At 38.2% G+C, this 11833-nt stretch overlaps 3 protein-coding genes across 4 annotated transcripts; 2 read left to right on the forward strand and 1 right to left on the reverse strand.

Annotated features, from left to right (window-relative positions):
* Positions 1-3900: 3900 nt before the first annotated feature.
* LOC123009045 (protein suppressor of sable) lies at positions 3901-8615 on the forward strand. Its single transcript, XM_044405156.1, has 4 exons — positions 3901-4181; positions 5105-5448; positions 5505-5926; positions 6139-8615. Exons 1-4 carry the CDS (start codon positions 4090-4092, stop codon positions 8272-8274), a joined length of 2994 nt encoding a protein of 997 aa, XP_044261091.1. The 5' UTR covers positions 3901-4089; the 3' UTR covers positions 8275-8615.
* Positions 8564-10550, reverse strand: LOC123009046 (protein cereblon). 2 transcript variants are annotated; one of them, XM_044405158.1, is made up of 8 exons: positions 10409-10550; positions 10105-10349; positions 10003-10055; positions 9756-9952; positions 9172-9709; positions 8931-9124; positions 8714-8881; positions 8564-8660 (listed from the first exon to the last, which is right to left on the reverse strand). In XM_044405158.1, the coding sequence occupies exons 2-7, from the start codon at positions 10208-10210 to the stop codon at positions 8731-8733; spliced, it is 1239 nt and encodes a 412-aa protein (XP_044261093.1). In that variant the 5' UTR covers positions 10211-10349; positions 10409-10550; the 3' UTR covers positions 8564-8660; positions 8714-8730. The 2 variants fall into 2 exon arrangements, with proteins under 2 accessions (XP_044261093.1, XP_044261092.1); XM_044405157.1 differs by having other exon boundaries at positions 8564-8881; positions 10409-10549.
* LOC123009049 (ras-related protein Rab-7a) lies at positions 10432-11805 on the forward strand. Its single transcript, XM_044405160.1, has 3 exons — positions 10432-10592; positions 10778-11036; positions 11093-11805. Exons 2-3 carry the CDS (start codon positions 10778-10780, stop codon positions 11458-11460), a joined length of 627 nt encoding a protein of 208 aa, XP_044261095.1. The 5' UTR covers positions 10432-10592; the 3' UTR covers positions 11461-11805.
* The last annotated feature ends 28 nt before the right edge of the window (positions 11806-11833 follow it).

Consider the following 11833-nt stretch of genomic DNA (forward strand, 5'->3'; position numbering starts at 1 on the left):
AATAGTTTAGCTCGACATGTCGGGGCTCAACTTAATAATATTCATCAATTATCAACAATCAATTCAAATATCAATCTCATAAAATATTATCAACTTCAATATCATCTAATTAAATACCATCAACTGATTTATAGCGCATCAAATCAACTACAGTTTGATACCTACTCTACTCAATACTCACACAGGTTTCTGATGAATGTTTTCAACAATGATAAATATCAATATCACAGCGATTAAAATAATTATTAAACGACTCACCCTACCGTTGATATGGCAAATATCAAAAACCTCTACCTCTTATTGGATTGGAAAACATCACACACCAATAGAACCAAGATTACTCTGTGATAACTCACTCACACCAATGGAACCCAGATTACTCAGTGATAAACTCACACTCGAACTCAAACTACCCCGATGAAGTGTGGGTTAAAACTAATTCTAACTCGACGATTTTTAGAGAATTGGTTCTCACAGTCTTAAAGACATCTGGTTTCGATCATCGACCACTCGGGGGTGGGCTTGACTTGACCCTCGTAAATATTCCAAGTTTTATGGGTTTTCTCAGAAAAACTCTCGAGGTCTGTTTATAAAAACGTATTTAGTAAATTACTCGAGATTAGAAAACGATGTAAGTATCAGGAATAATATTGCAATTCACTAAAGAAAAGTGAGAAAAAAAAAATTACGGTGGAAAACCTTGTCTTACACTTTATAAATCTTGTATATGCGTGGGCGTCCCGGACGAGTCCAATCTTAAGAATAGGGAGGTTTTTGAATTTGACAGACAGCTCATTAAAAAAATTAAATTTAAGCTGTAGTTTTTTAATAGTAACGACTCAAATTTACTTAAATTTTGTCATTTCGATAGTTCTTAATATAGCTTTGATCTTATTGGTGTTTTCATTTTATCACAAAGATTCAATCGAGGCTTCAATTTGAATACGCTCTATTAGTGTGACGTCAGCAAGGTACGTGACTGTACCTTTGAAGCTAAACAAATAAAAGTTTATTTCTGGAATCCTGGACGTGTAGGGAGATTGTTTCTAAGGAAATAGTTGCTATGAAAAATGTGTGTCGTTTCGTAATGGTTTTAACCACCGCCTCCTTAATCAAATGTATCAATATCCTGCCTGGGCATTTCGTAAAAAATGCATTGGAGCAGTGATTCCGATTTTTTCTTAGTTACGGGAGTTACTAAGGAAAAACTGAATGATTTTTAATTATTAACGAAAAATAACGCAATTAATAAATGCTGGGAAGGAAGGATACAACAAAACAAGATACGCCAGGGAGAATTGATATTATGAGGTTGAACCCTTTAAGCTAAAAAACTGGATTTGTCAAAAATTTTTCCCAGATTAAAGCGCCAACGGGAATCAGTTGAACTCACAAAATGCCCAGGCGAGAAAAAGATTATTTCTATGGAGACCGCGATGGTTTTAACAATTGTAGTCAACATTTCTGTAATTTAATCTGTTCTAACCTCACTGTGTACTTCAAAAATATGTGTACAGCGTTGTCAGAATGTTGCAAACGACAGGAGTGGATAGGTCGTACCAAAACAAAACAAAATAAAATATATTWACATGCACATAATGTGTATTTGGCTGAGAATATAAATTATTATTTGTTTACAAGTAAATATAAATATCTAGTAAAAAAAATCTAGTATCAATTTGGTACTCTAGTATCACAACTGGCAACACTGTATGTTTAGCTTCAGTACAGTCGCGTCTGTGACGTCACCTCTAATAGCCCGTATCAGTTTTGCACTTGTAGCACGTTTTAACTCACTATGTTTGTATTGTTATTGTTTTTCTTAATAAATTAACACTTAATTAATTAATTACACTTCATAAATTGACACTTTTGTGTTTGTCACATTTTACATTTTGCTGTAACCAGCTGTAAATGCAAAAATAATGTTACGGACCAACAAACCCCTATTTCATTTAGCAAATTTACTGTGTTGCGCCACTGCTTTGTTTTCCCTTTCAAGTTTGTACAGGTACAGTGATGGACAGTGAATTTCGTCCACCCAATTTCTGTAAATTCACTGTAGTCTGTGCTTTCAAAGACGTTTCTCTATACTTTTGGACATTCTGTCAACATGACAAACATTAATCAAAATTCTGAAACAAGGTTACGAAAACTTAAAGACTAATTTACATTTTTAATCTGTCAGGGAAATTGGGTGGACGAAATTTACTGTCCATCACTGTACTTTTGGCTTTTGGATACATTTACAACCTAAAGCATTTAGAAAATATTGGATACAAAAATCAAATCATTTATAAGTGAACTCAAAATTTTTTGAAGGAAGTTAAAACTGGAATCTAAAAAATAGTAAATAATAATAGTTAATTTCCGATCAAAGTAACTTATGACTTATTTGAAACGTGATATTTTTATAATTAGGCATTTAATGTTTTTTTAATAATAAAATTTGAAATTATCTTCGTGAAATAAATGTTTGGCGAACTTAAAATGGTTTTATTGTCAAGTTGATTATTAATAAAAATAATATAGTTTACTCGCTGGCGTATAATAATAGAACAGTTAACGGTCTTTTTTGAAGGTAAATCATAAATTTAGTTATTAAAATCACCGTTATTTTTTCGATCATACCATTTTACCTTTCGACTTGTCATTTTATTTGAGGTTTCAGACATACCTTTTCGGATTCAAAGATGACTAGATTACAAATTATCTTGATCGCTCGATATAATAAGAATACAAGGTGCCCATTTTATTTGTTGTATTACACTGGCGGTCACGGAATTTTGGACATCAAATTTATGTCAGTTCAAAAAACGTCAATGTAATCCACGCTTTATTGTTATTCTGATTGACGTTTGAAAATAAAATTTGAAAGTTTTAGTTGAAATTTATTTTTGGCGTCGATGTTCCGAAATAAAAATGTCAGTAATACGTGTTTTTATAAAAGTTCAATAAATTTATTGTGATTTGGTGTAATCTTTTCTCTGGCTATCGGGACAAAAATTACAAAAACCGAAAGTGAGGTTAGTTACCTCAGGTCCGTTTTGCAATGTTATGTCAGTCGAATGACAAATCGTCCAAAATTTCGTGTCCGCCAGTGTAACACCACTTTAAAAACTTAAACAGATTTTGAAAATTCAGTGTGCCACACATTGTTTTCACGAGAGTAAAATACCTAAAATCTGATGATAATTTATTGACATAAATGTAAGAAATAAAAGGGTTGAAAAAAGTTGGAGACAAAAACACGAAATGATAACAGTTTTTGTAATATTTATCAAACAAACTGTGAAAGTAGAATTCAAAAAAATCAAAATAAACAGAATATGTAAGCAGCATTGAAAATGATCATTGACTTTATTTCCGTATAAAAAAAACACTAATTTATAGTTCCATTGCACCCTCATTTGTTTAGAGATAGAAGCCAAGTTTTAAAAAAATCATTGAGTACCACTGAAAAAAATCGTAAACTTGGCCAAAGTCGTTAAAGCAGCTACCTGTACCTTGTATAACTACTGATGGACAGATGGCGCTGGTATAATTAAGCATAAACATTGTTTATTTAATAAAATTCTTGTAATTGATCCATATGGACTGCATAAACATTGAAATTGGCAACATTATTTAATTTTTTAGTACAAAATGAAGGTTTTTGTTTTGGGTGATATTATTATTTGTATTTGAGATGAAATTCCGTAACATTTGGGTATAAAATTTCGCTTCCGTTCTGGATTTACTGTAAAAGAGCGTTTGATTTGTGGTATTTTTCTTGTGTGAAGTGTGCACAAGGTCGAAAATGGTGCAAAAGCTCGTCGAAATCGGGGTCAGGGAATGTCGTTTCAGCGCCTAGCAACAGCGTATTCTGTTCCGTGATTGGTCGTCGTCTGTGTTTCGCTCGATATCGAAATACCTTCCTTTCCTCTTTGTAAAATCATTTGTGGTCTCCTCGCCATAGCGAACAGTCGGTTAAAAACATGAAAATTATGCGTAATAATCCAAACAAATGTCTGTCCTAATCACCGAGACGCCGACGTTGCCGACGACGACGCCAGGACAGATTTAAACAGTGAATGAGTGACTATTTTCATGCCATTTTATCACAATTATCCGCCTAGTGATCATATAATTAGGTTGCGAGAGAATATGGCGCTCGTATGTGACGTTGATAACATTGAAAGGTTTGCATTATTATTTTCCGACCGGAAATTCGTCTTCTACGCCGGAAAAAGGCCTGAAATATGTTAAGATCGTCGTTGAACGATCATGATGTGTCGGTTTTCCGCGGAAAATTTCACTTTATTGTCGAATTTTCTCGCCACGCCCAACTCTTAAAAAATCGACGCGTCATTTTCGGGGACGAACATACTAAACTTCCAATCGAGGTAAAATCGAAACAAATTTCATTAACAAACATTTAGGTTTTTAACTAGACAAGTCCTCAACGAGATATTAGCATATTTCTTTCAGGAAAGTGATTAAAATGTTTGTGTATTTTCATGACAAGATGGCCGACGCGACGATGGCTGTGTGCCAATTCTCGATTTGGCCTCACACGATTTTTCAAAATTTTCAGTCAGTTTTCATTTTTTAAACGATCTGAAAACGAAAATACTCGGCATTAAATAATTTGCTTGCGCTTTTTTCTCCTTCAAGTAATTTTTCAAGTGCACAAGCGAGAACTAACAATAGGGAAATGGTGTAGGATCAAAATTAATCACATTTCTATTTTTTTTTTACATAATTTGCGTTTCGATAGTTTGGTAAATAATTTCCAAATCATCGAGACCCAAATCACATTTTTTGAATTAGGACACAGCCGTCAGGACTCTCCATATGCCAGCAGCCGTCAAACTGCTGAAAACATTTTCACGAAACAATTAGTAACAACTGTTATTTTTACAATATTTGTGACAAATGTTCAAATTTGTGCTCAGATTGCCGTTTCGTTAATTCGTAACCGGCCTTTTCTCGAATTATTTTCCCAAAATCTGAAACAGTTTGAGGGTCGCTGCTTTACTCGACCTTGAACACCTCTCGCGCCATCTATGTCTGATTTATCGAGTTGTGTAATGGCGCGTAATTCAAATGATTTTCTCGACAGTGCGACTCCTCAAGTGGAGGAGCAACCCCAAGAGACGAAAGAAGAGGCAAAGGAACAGGAGATTGTCCAAGATAATGACCTCGAAGACGGCGAAATCGAAGATGACGGAGAGGACGAGCCTCCCGTGGAGGCAGCCCCGCCGCCCCCCAAAGACCCCGAGCCCCCCAAGGAGAAGCCGGAGCGCGACCGGACCCGCCACGAAAGGTCCGAAAGACGCCGCCACGACGACAAAAAGAAACACATGACTGAAGCCGAGAAAAGCATCCTTCATCTGCGTAAAAGAGAACGCATGCAAAGAGAAAAATGGGAAAAATACCGCAAGGAACAAAACATGGACCCGGCCGGTAATTCCCCAACTCTTAAAGTAAAAGTACCACAATTTTAAAAGTGAAATTTTCAGCCGTGGACGACTTCGCGATAAACATCGAAAAAGCCATCGCCAGCGTTCTGAAAAAGGACAAACACGTTAGTGACGAGGAGAAAGACGACGACAAGAGGGGCCGAAAGCGGAAAAACCGCGACAAAGACAGGCCGAAAGGCGGAAAACAACGGAAAATCGACTCCCCGAAAGCGGAGGACGACGAAAATGCCAGCCCGAAATCGGAGGAAAAACGCGACAGATCGGCGTCGCCGCGATCCGAAGACTCCTACACTTCGGACGAGTCCGATCGGAGCAGAAGCGACCGGAAACGAGACCACAAAAAGGGCAAGGGCCGAAATCGGCAGAGGAAGAGGAGTCGCGAAAGGCGAAACGAACAGCAACAACAAAACAAGGACTCACAAGGCGTCTGCGTTTTCTTCCTGCAAGGGAAATGCCAAAAGGTGCGAATCCACGCCCTTTTACCACACATTGTTACATTGTTTAGATTTTTTTGATACGCCACTGAAGAATAAACAGAGCGTTTCTATGGCAACCAAATGTAATATGAAAGCGTCACCATGGAAATAAAGACATTTCCATGGTAACCGCAAATCATGGCTGTTGTCATAGGCGTTTCGTTTGGGATTGTTAGTGATTGTTATTTTTTTTGCAGAATGACTGTCCGTATTCACACGAGGCCGTGCCGCCCATGAAACTCGAACTGTGCAAGTTTTACTTGAAGGACTGTTGCGCGAAAGGCGAGAAATGTTCGTACATGCATTCGGAATTTCCTTGTAAACTTTACCACACGGGTCTCGTGTGTGTCCAGGGTGATAATTGTAAATTTGCGCACGGGAAGCCGTTAGATGAGCACCGCAAACAGATTTTATTCAAGCATATCGAGACGGCGCCTCGTGAGATTTTGGGTGGTTTTCCCCGGATGAATCGCGAGGAACTTCTCAATAAAATCAACGTGGCCCAGCAGAATTTAATGGTGCAGTATGGGATTGATAAGAGTGATAAAGGGATGCCGATGCTGGATATTAACATGGGAGTGCCGCCGGAAATCGCCAATGATTGTAACAAGAAGAGGAATAAACCGTCGCGGTGGCAAGACCCGGATCCAGTGATCAAACCGTTCGGTTTGGATCAAGATATGAGGGTGAATAGTAATGGTGATATTGATATGAGGACTTTACCACCTTTGGCGCAAATGCAGCCCCAAATTCAAAGCGAAGAGACTTCGGGTGAGAACGATGTGAATAATTTCACCCAAGATATCGATATAAGGAATCCGAATATGTTGCAATTCGATACGAAAGACGTAGATATAAGGCAACAAATGTTGGCTAGTAAAGACATCGATATTCGGCAAATTTTACCAGTTTTCGAGGAAAACAAAGAACCGGAAGTTACCGAAAATGCTCTTCCAGACTTACCGAAAACTCCACGCGAGTTGTACTTGAGGATACAGTCGCAACAGAAAACCAACTTACCTGAACAACAGCCTGAAACAATCCAAGTCGACGAAAACATCAACTGGTACTCGGACGACGATGATGAGGACGAAAATCGGCTCACGATCAAAGTCGACAATGAAGAAGAAAAGAAAGAAGAGAGTGAGAATATCATGAGTCCGCCTCAAATCAAGCCATTAGACGTGGTGGAAAAACTAGGTGACTTGTCAAAAATCGATATTTCGGCCGAAGTCACAAAATTGTTGACTTCAATGAGTCAACAGAAAGAGGCCCAAAAGCCGGCCATTCGTGACCCGAGACAGCAAAGGACGCCTTCGACCGAACAAAAAATCAGTATTTACGAACAGGGGAGTATTATTTCGGACGAGCCGAAGAGTCCCGATCAAGTTGTCGAGTCGGATATTCGGGGACGTCCCGACGTCGACTTACGCAACTTACATTTACCGTTCAAAGGCATGTTGAATTACACACCAGCGAAGGAAATCGACGCTAGTGTTAATTCGCATCCGCCTATGATATGGAAAGTCGAAATAGTCGATATTCCGCGTCCGGATTACACCGGATTAAAACTAAACATTCAAGATGCGGAAAAAACCGGGGATCCCCGATTGAAGAAAATCTTCCGGTTGAGCACCGAAGAGAAGGATAGTCCTGCAAGTCCGAAGGCGAGTCCCAAAGCTCGGATCGATCCGCGTCTCAAGAAAATCGAAGAGAAACAACAAGATTCTTCAACGTTGACGTACAATCAACAGTTGAATATTTTGCAAAGTTCGGCATTCTTCCAGAGTTTGACCAGTAACCAAAAACTGCTCCTCAATCAAGAACTCGCTGCTAGGAGTGACCAAAACGGCTTCCATGACCCTGTTTTGAACAGTATGTTGTCGACGCTGAATCTGATTCCTACTAGTAACATGAACAGTCCTAATATGGGGGCGGCGTTGAACATTTTGGCCAATGTAAATAAATTAAATCCGGGGATGATCAGTAATCCCCCGCCGATGGTTATGAGGCAGAACCCCAATATGATGGCGGTGCAGCCGGGGTTGTTAGGGGCGGCACCGGGGATTCCCAACATACCCAATGATTTTCCCATGAATTTTGACCCGAGGATTAACAATGCGCCGCCACCGCCTTTTGGGAATTTCCCCCCTGAAAATAATTTCGGAGGATTCGATGATTATTATCAACAAGATAATAATTTCGCGAATAGGGATAACAACAGGAATTTTAATAGGGATAGGAGAAGAGGAAGGAATAATTTTAATAGAAATAACGGAAATAGGAATTTTAGAAATAGGAATAACAGAAATAGAGGGCATACACCGCCCTAATTTGCCAATTAGATAACACGCTCAAAATTTATTCTGTAAATACATATTTTTGTTTTTTATTAACGTTTGAAAGACTGAAGGACCTTGTAAATAATTCAATCACCTTTTTTTACCGAGTTGGTAACATTTTCTCTACTGTTTCAAAACTGTTTTTGTAAATATACGAATAAAAGAGTTATCATTCCTTGTAAGTTATTTCTCATGATAGAAACTATTTATTTTTTGTTAATTTATCTAACCTTTATTATTTTTTTAACGGAAAGCTTACCAGGTATGTTTAGATGGCAAATATTTATACATAAGCGCTTTATTATTTTTTTAAAATAAATCTTGAAATACTTTACTGTTTTCTTATTGCAGCCTTACACTTAGAATACACGTGATTCCTAATTAAGTGAGATTATTACACACTGAATAGCATTTCACAGCCCCTACTTACTTAATCAAAATACTCAATTATAAAGGCTCCGGTTCCTCTTTAACGATTTTAATATCAAAACCGCTTTTCGCGAGGCCGTAAAAAACCGCCGGTTTAAGATTCACCGAGGAAAATTTCCATCCCAGGTGTGAACTGCACATTTTGCAATGCATGATAGTCCAGGAGTATCTGTAAAAAAACCGATTATGTTTAATCCATTACTTTGAGTGACAAATACCCGGGAAACCACGAAAACTGTGCCGAGGGTGACCCAAACAGTGTGAAATTTGTGGCTTTTGAAACCGTAACTGTCTCAAAAACGTATCCTTCGGGATTGCAGTAATTACTCTGGACTCCGTCTTTTGACATGGGAAAAACGTTAGTGTGCTGAGCAATCTCCGCGTCGCATTTAGCACAGCAAATCAGTCTTTTCTATAAGAGAGAAATGAACACAAGCTTGACAAAACACTGTCTTTTACCATGTTGAGATATTTGAGTTCAAGTCTTAATCGCTCAACGGCCGTTCGCAATACCATAATTCTCAGTCTTTCCTCGTGCCTCAATTGGAAGTTTTGCACAAACCAATAAGATAATTGTACGGGATCTTCAGGTATAAATTCGATTAAATAATAATTTGATAAAGCATTTACAAGCTTGTGATGGAGGAAACAAATCTCGTGTTTGTCATAAACCCAACTCGCTAGCGGAAATTGGCTGAGATGAAACAATCTGAATTTGCGATACTTGTAAAACTCTCTATACTCAGTACAGTTGAAAAGTTTTCGAATTTTCAGTGAGTTCAATTGAGTGTTACAAAGGGGCGAAGTTGGGGGTGGTTCCAGCTTGACTTCAACAGTGACTTGATACAATTCACCAATCAAAGTTTTAATTTCTTTGCCAGGGACTAGTCGGCATCTCTGCCGACTCCTAGCTTTCAAATAAAGCACGCTGTTACGTAAATGCGTCTCAAATATTTCCATTATGACCCCGTAGGTGAAAAATCCTTTAAAAGTTTTGCTAAAATTCGAATTATAACAAGTGTGAAACATGCTCAAAAACCTACTCTGGGGTTAGCAAAACAAAAGCGTTTTTCTTTGAAGTGTGTCTTTGTAACATGTTTATCTCCAAGTCGTTATTCAACACCAGCGGTAACGTGAAACCGGGGAAAACAAGTGTGTTTGTCTGAATCGCCGCTAAAGTTGCAATTTCGCCGTCGTCATAAAACGTGTATCCTGTTACATTGTCCAATTTGCCCAAATACTAAAAACCCACTATTACGAGAAAAATGCAACGGTTCTTGTAACACTTACACGATGGGAAGTCGGTAAATCAATATCGAACTGATCAGATGCTTGGTTCGTCCCTAAATAAACAAATAAGAGGAAAAATATCAACAAAAACACAAAACATACCAGGCTGTCTTTCGCGTGAAAAATTAAATTGAGAATCGACTGAAATATGCCCGTTCTCCATTTGGCCATCGGGCAGATTATTTGCGTTATCGTCAGAGTCTGACATGATTAATTATCTCTGATTTTCCAAACTTTTGCGTGTAAATATCACTCGACTCAATTATTGACAAAAATCAGCTGTTGGACTAACGCCCGGACGTGTGCAACAAAAGTCCCCAAAGAAAAATTGTTTTTTGACTATTTGACTGCAACAAAAAAATAATTAGTGTCACTCATTGGAAAATAAACAGTTTTAAAATGTTACACTTAACTTGTTGTTACAATTACACATTTTTTTCACAAAAAAATCAAATGACGCGCTTGATCTGAAACCGAAATGTCCCCAGATTTTCCTAAAAGTGACGACGCCATTTTCGTTAGTTGTTGAACGCAATAAATCGCTTCAGTGTATTTTCCATCAAATTCAAGAAAATTAAACATCAAAAAAGGTAATTAACTCGTTTTCCACTTAATTTAGTGACTGTGAACTGTTTTTCGGATTGACGCCACGTCGTGTGTGAAAATTGGCCCTGTTAAGTGTAATCAGCTGACATTTCTTTGTATTCACTTATGAATCATAATTGTATTAGATTATAAAACCTCATTGAAAACATCGGAATTTTCCCGTTTCCAGATGGCCAGCCGCAAAAAAGTCCTGTTAAAAGTCATCATTTTGGGCGACTCAAGTGTCGGAAAAACGTCTCTGATGAATCAGTATGTTAACCGAAAATTCTCCAATCAATACAAAGCAACGATCGGTGCTGATTTCCTCACGAAAGAAGTGACAGTCGATGACCGGTCCGTCACGATGCAAATCTGGGACACCGCGGGACAAGAACGCTTCCAGTCGCTCGGGGTGGCCTTCTACCGGGGCGCCGACTGCTGCGTTTTGGGTAAGAATGGGGGGCGGTGATGCGAGGTGGGGCCGTATCAACGAGCAATGTTTCAGTGTTTGACGTGACGGCCCCAAACACGTTCAAGTCTCTGGACAGTTGGCGCGACGAGTTTTTGATTCAGGCGTCGCCCCGTGAGCCCGAGAATTTCCCGTTTGTGCTTCTGGGCAATAAAGTGGATCTAGAGCCGCGCGCTATATCGTCGAAACGGGCGCAACAGTGGTGCCAGATGAAGAACAACATACCCTATTTTGAAACCTCAGCGAAAGAAGGACTCAACGTGGAGCAGGCGTTTTTGGCAATTGCGAAAAACGCACTAGCTCAACAAAACTCGACCGTTGATCTTTATAACGAATTCCCCGATCAAATCAAACTCACTAATACTAATAAGCCGAGTAGTAATGGAGATTCTTGCGCATGTTAGGTTGGGTTCTTCTGCTCAATGTGATATAACTTTTTTTCTTTGGTTTACGCAACTCACCGAAATTGTTGATTTACATGAATTGTGTAAATACAATTGTTACGAAAGAATTTTTTATTGTATACTTTTTGCTTTTGTAGAGAATTTCTATCGGCAGTAAAGGTTTTCCGTCAGTTAAGTTTTATTATCATCAAATATCGAGTGTTCTGTGTTGTAGGCTAATTATTTATAGTAAATAGGAGATTTATATATTTTTTTTAACCATTAAATACAATTTTTCTGTAGAATATATCATAAAATTTGTATATTATATAGACGTTATTAAGTATAAATATGTAATGGTACAGATTTGGGTTTTTGATTGACCATCCCAAAC

Source organism: Tribolium madens, unplaced genomic scaffold (assembly GCF_015345945.1).
Source record: "Tribolium madens isolate multiple individuals breed KSU strain unplaced genomic scaffold, Tmad_KSU_1.1 Scaffold_71;HRSCAF=194;Tcas5.2_LG6, whole genome shotgun sequence".
Lineage (NCBI taxonomy): Eukaryota > Metazoa > Arthropoda > Insecta > Coleoptera > Tenebrionidae > Tribolium > Tribolium madens.

What these genes read in the sequence shown, in the direction of transcription:
- LOC123009045 (XM_044405156.1), top strand. Translation starts at nt 4,090, where the DNA reads ATGCCATTTTATCACAATTATCCGCCTAGTGATCATATAATTAGGTTG. An exon ending in GACGTTGATAACATTGAAAG is followed by an intron (nt 4,182 to 5,104) that starts GTTTGCATTATT and finishes TTTTCTCGACAG; the next exon opens with TGCGACTCCTCAAGTGGAGG. An exon ending in ACAAAACATGGACCCGGCCG is followed by an intron (nt 5,449 to 5,504) that starts GTAATTCCCCAA and finishes TGAAATTTTCAG; the next exon opens with CCGTGGACGACTTCGCGATA.
- LOC123009046 (XM_044405158.1), bottom strand. Translation starts at nt 10,210, where the DNA reads ATGTCAGACTCTGACGATAACGCAAATAATCTGCCCGATGGCCAAATG. An exon ending in ATTTACCGACTTCCCATCGT is followed by an intron (nt 9,953 to 10,002) that starts GTAAGTGTTACA and finishes GTGGGTTTTTAG; the next exon opens with TATTTGGGCAAATTGGACAA. An exon ending in CAGTTTTCGTGGTTTCCCGG is followed by an intron (nt 8,882 to 8,930) that starts GTATTTGTCACT and finishes GTTTTTTTACAG; the next exon opens with ATACTCCTGGACTATCATGC.
- LOC123009049 (XM_044405160.1), top strand. Translation starts at nt 10,778, where the DNA reads ATGGCCAGCCGCAAAAAAGTCCTGTTAAAAGTCATCATTTTGGGCGAC. An exon ending in CGCCGACTGCTGCGTTTTGG is followed by an intron (nt 11,037 to 11,092) that starts GTAAGAATGGGG and finishes GCAATGTTTCAG; the next exon opens with TGTTTGACGTGACGGCCCCA.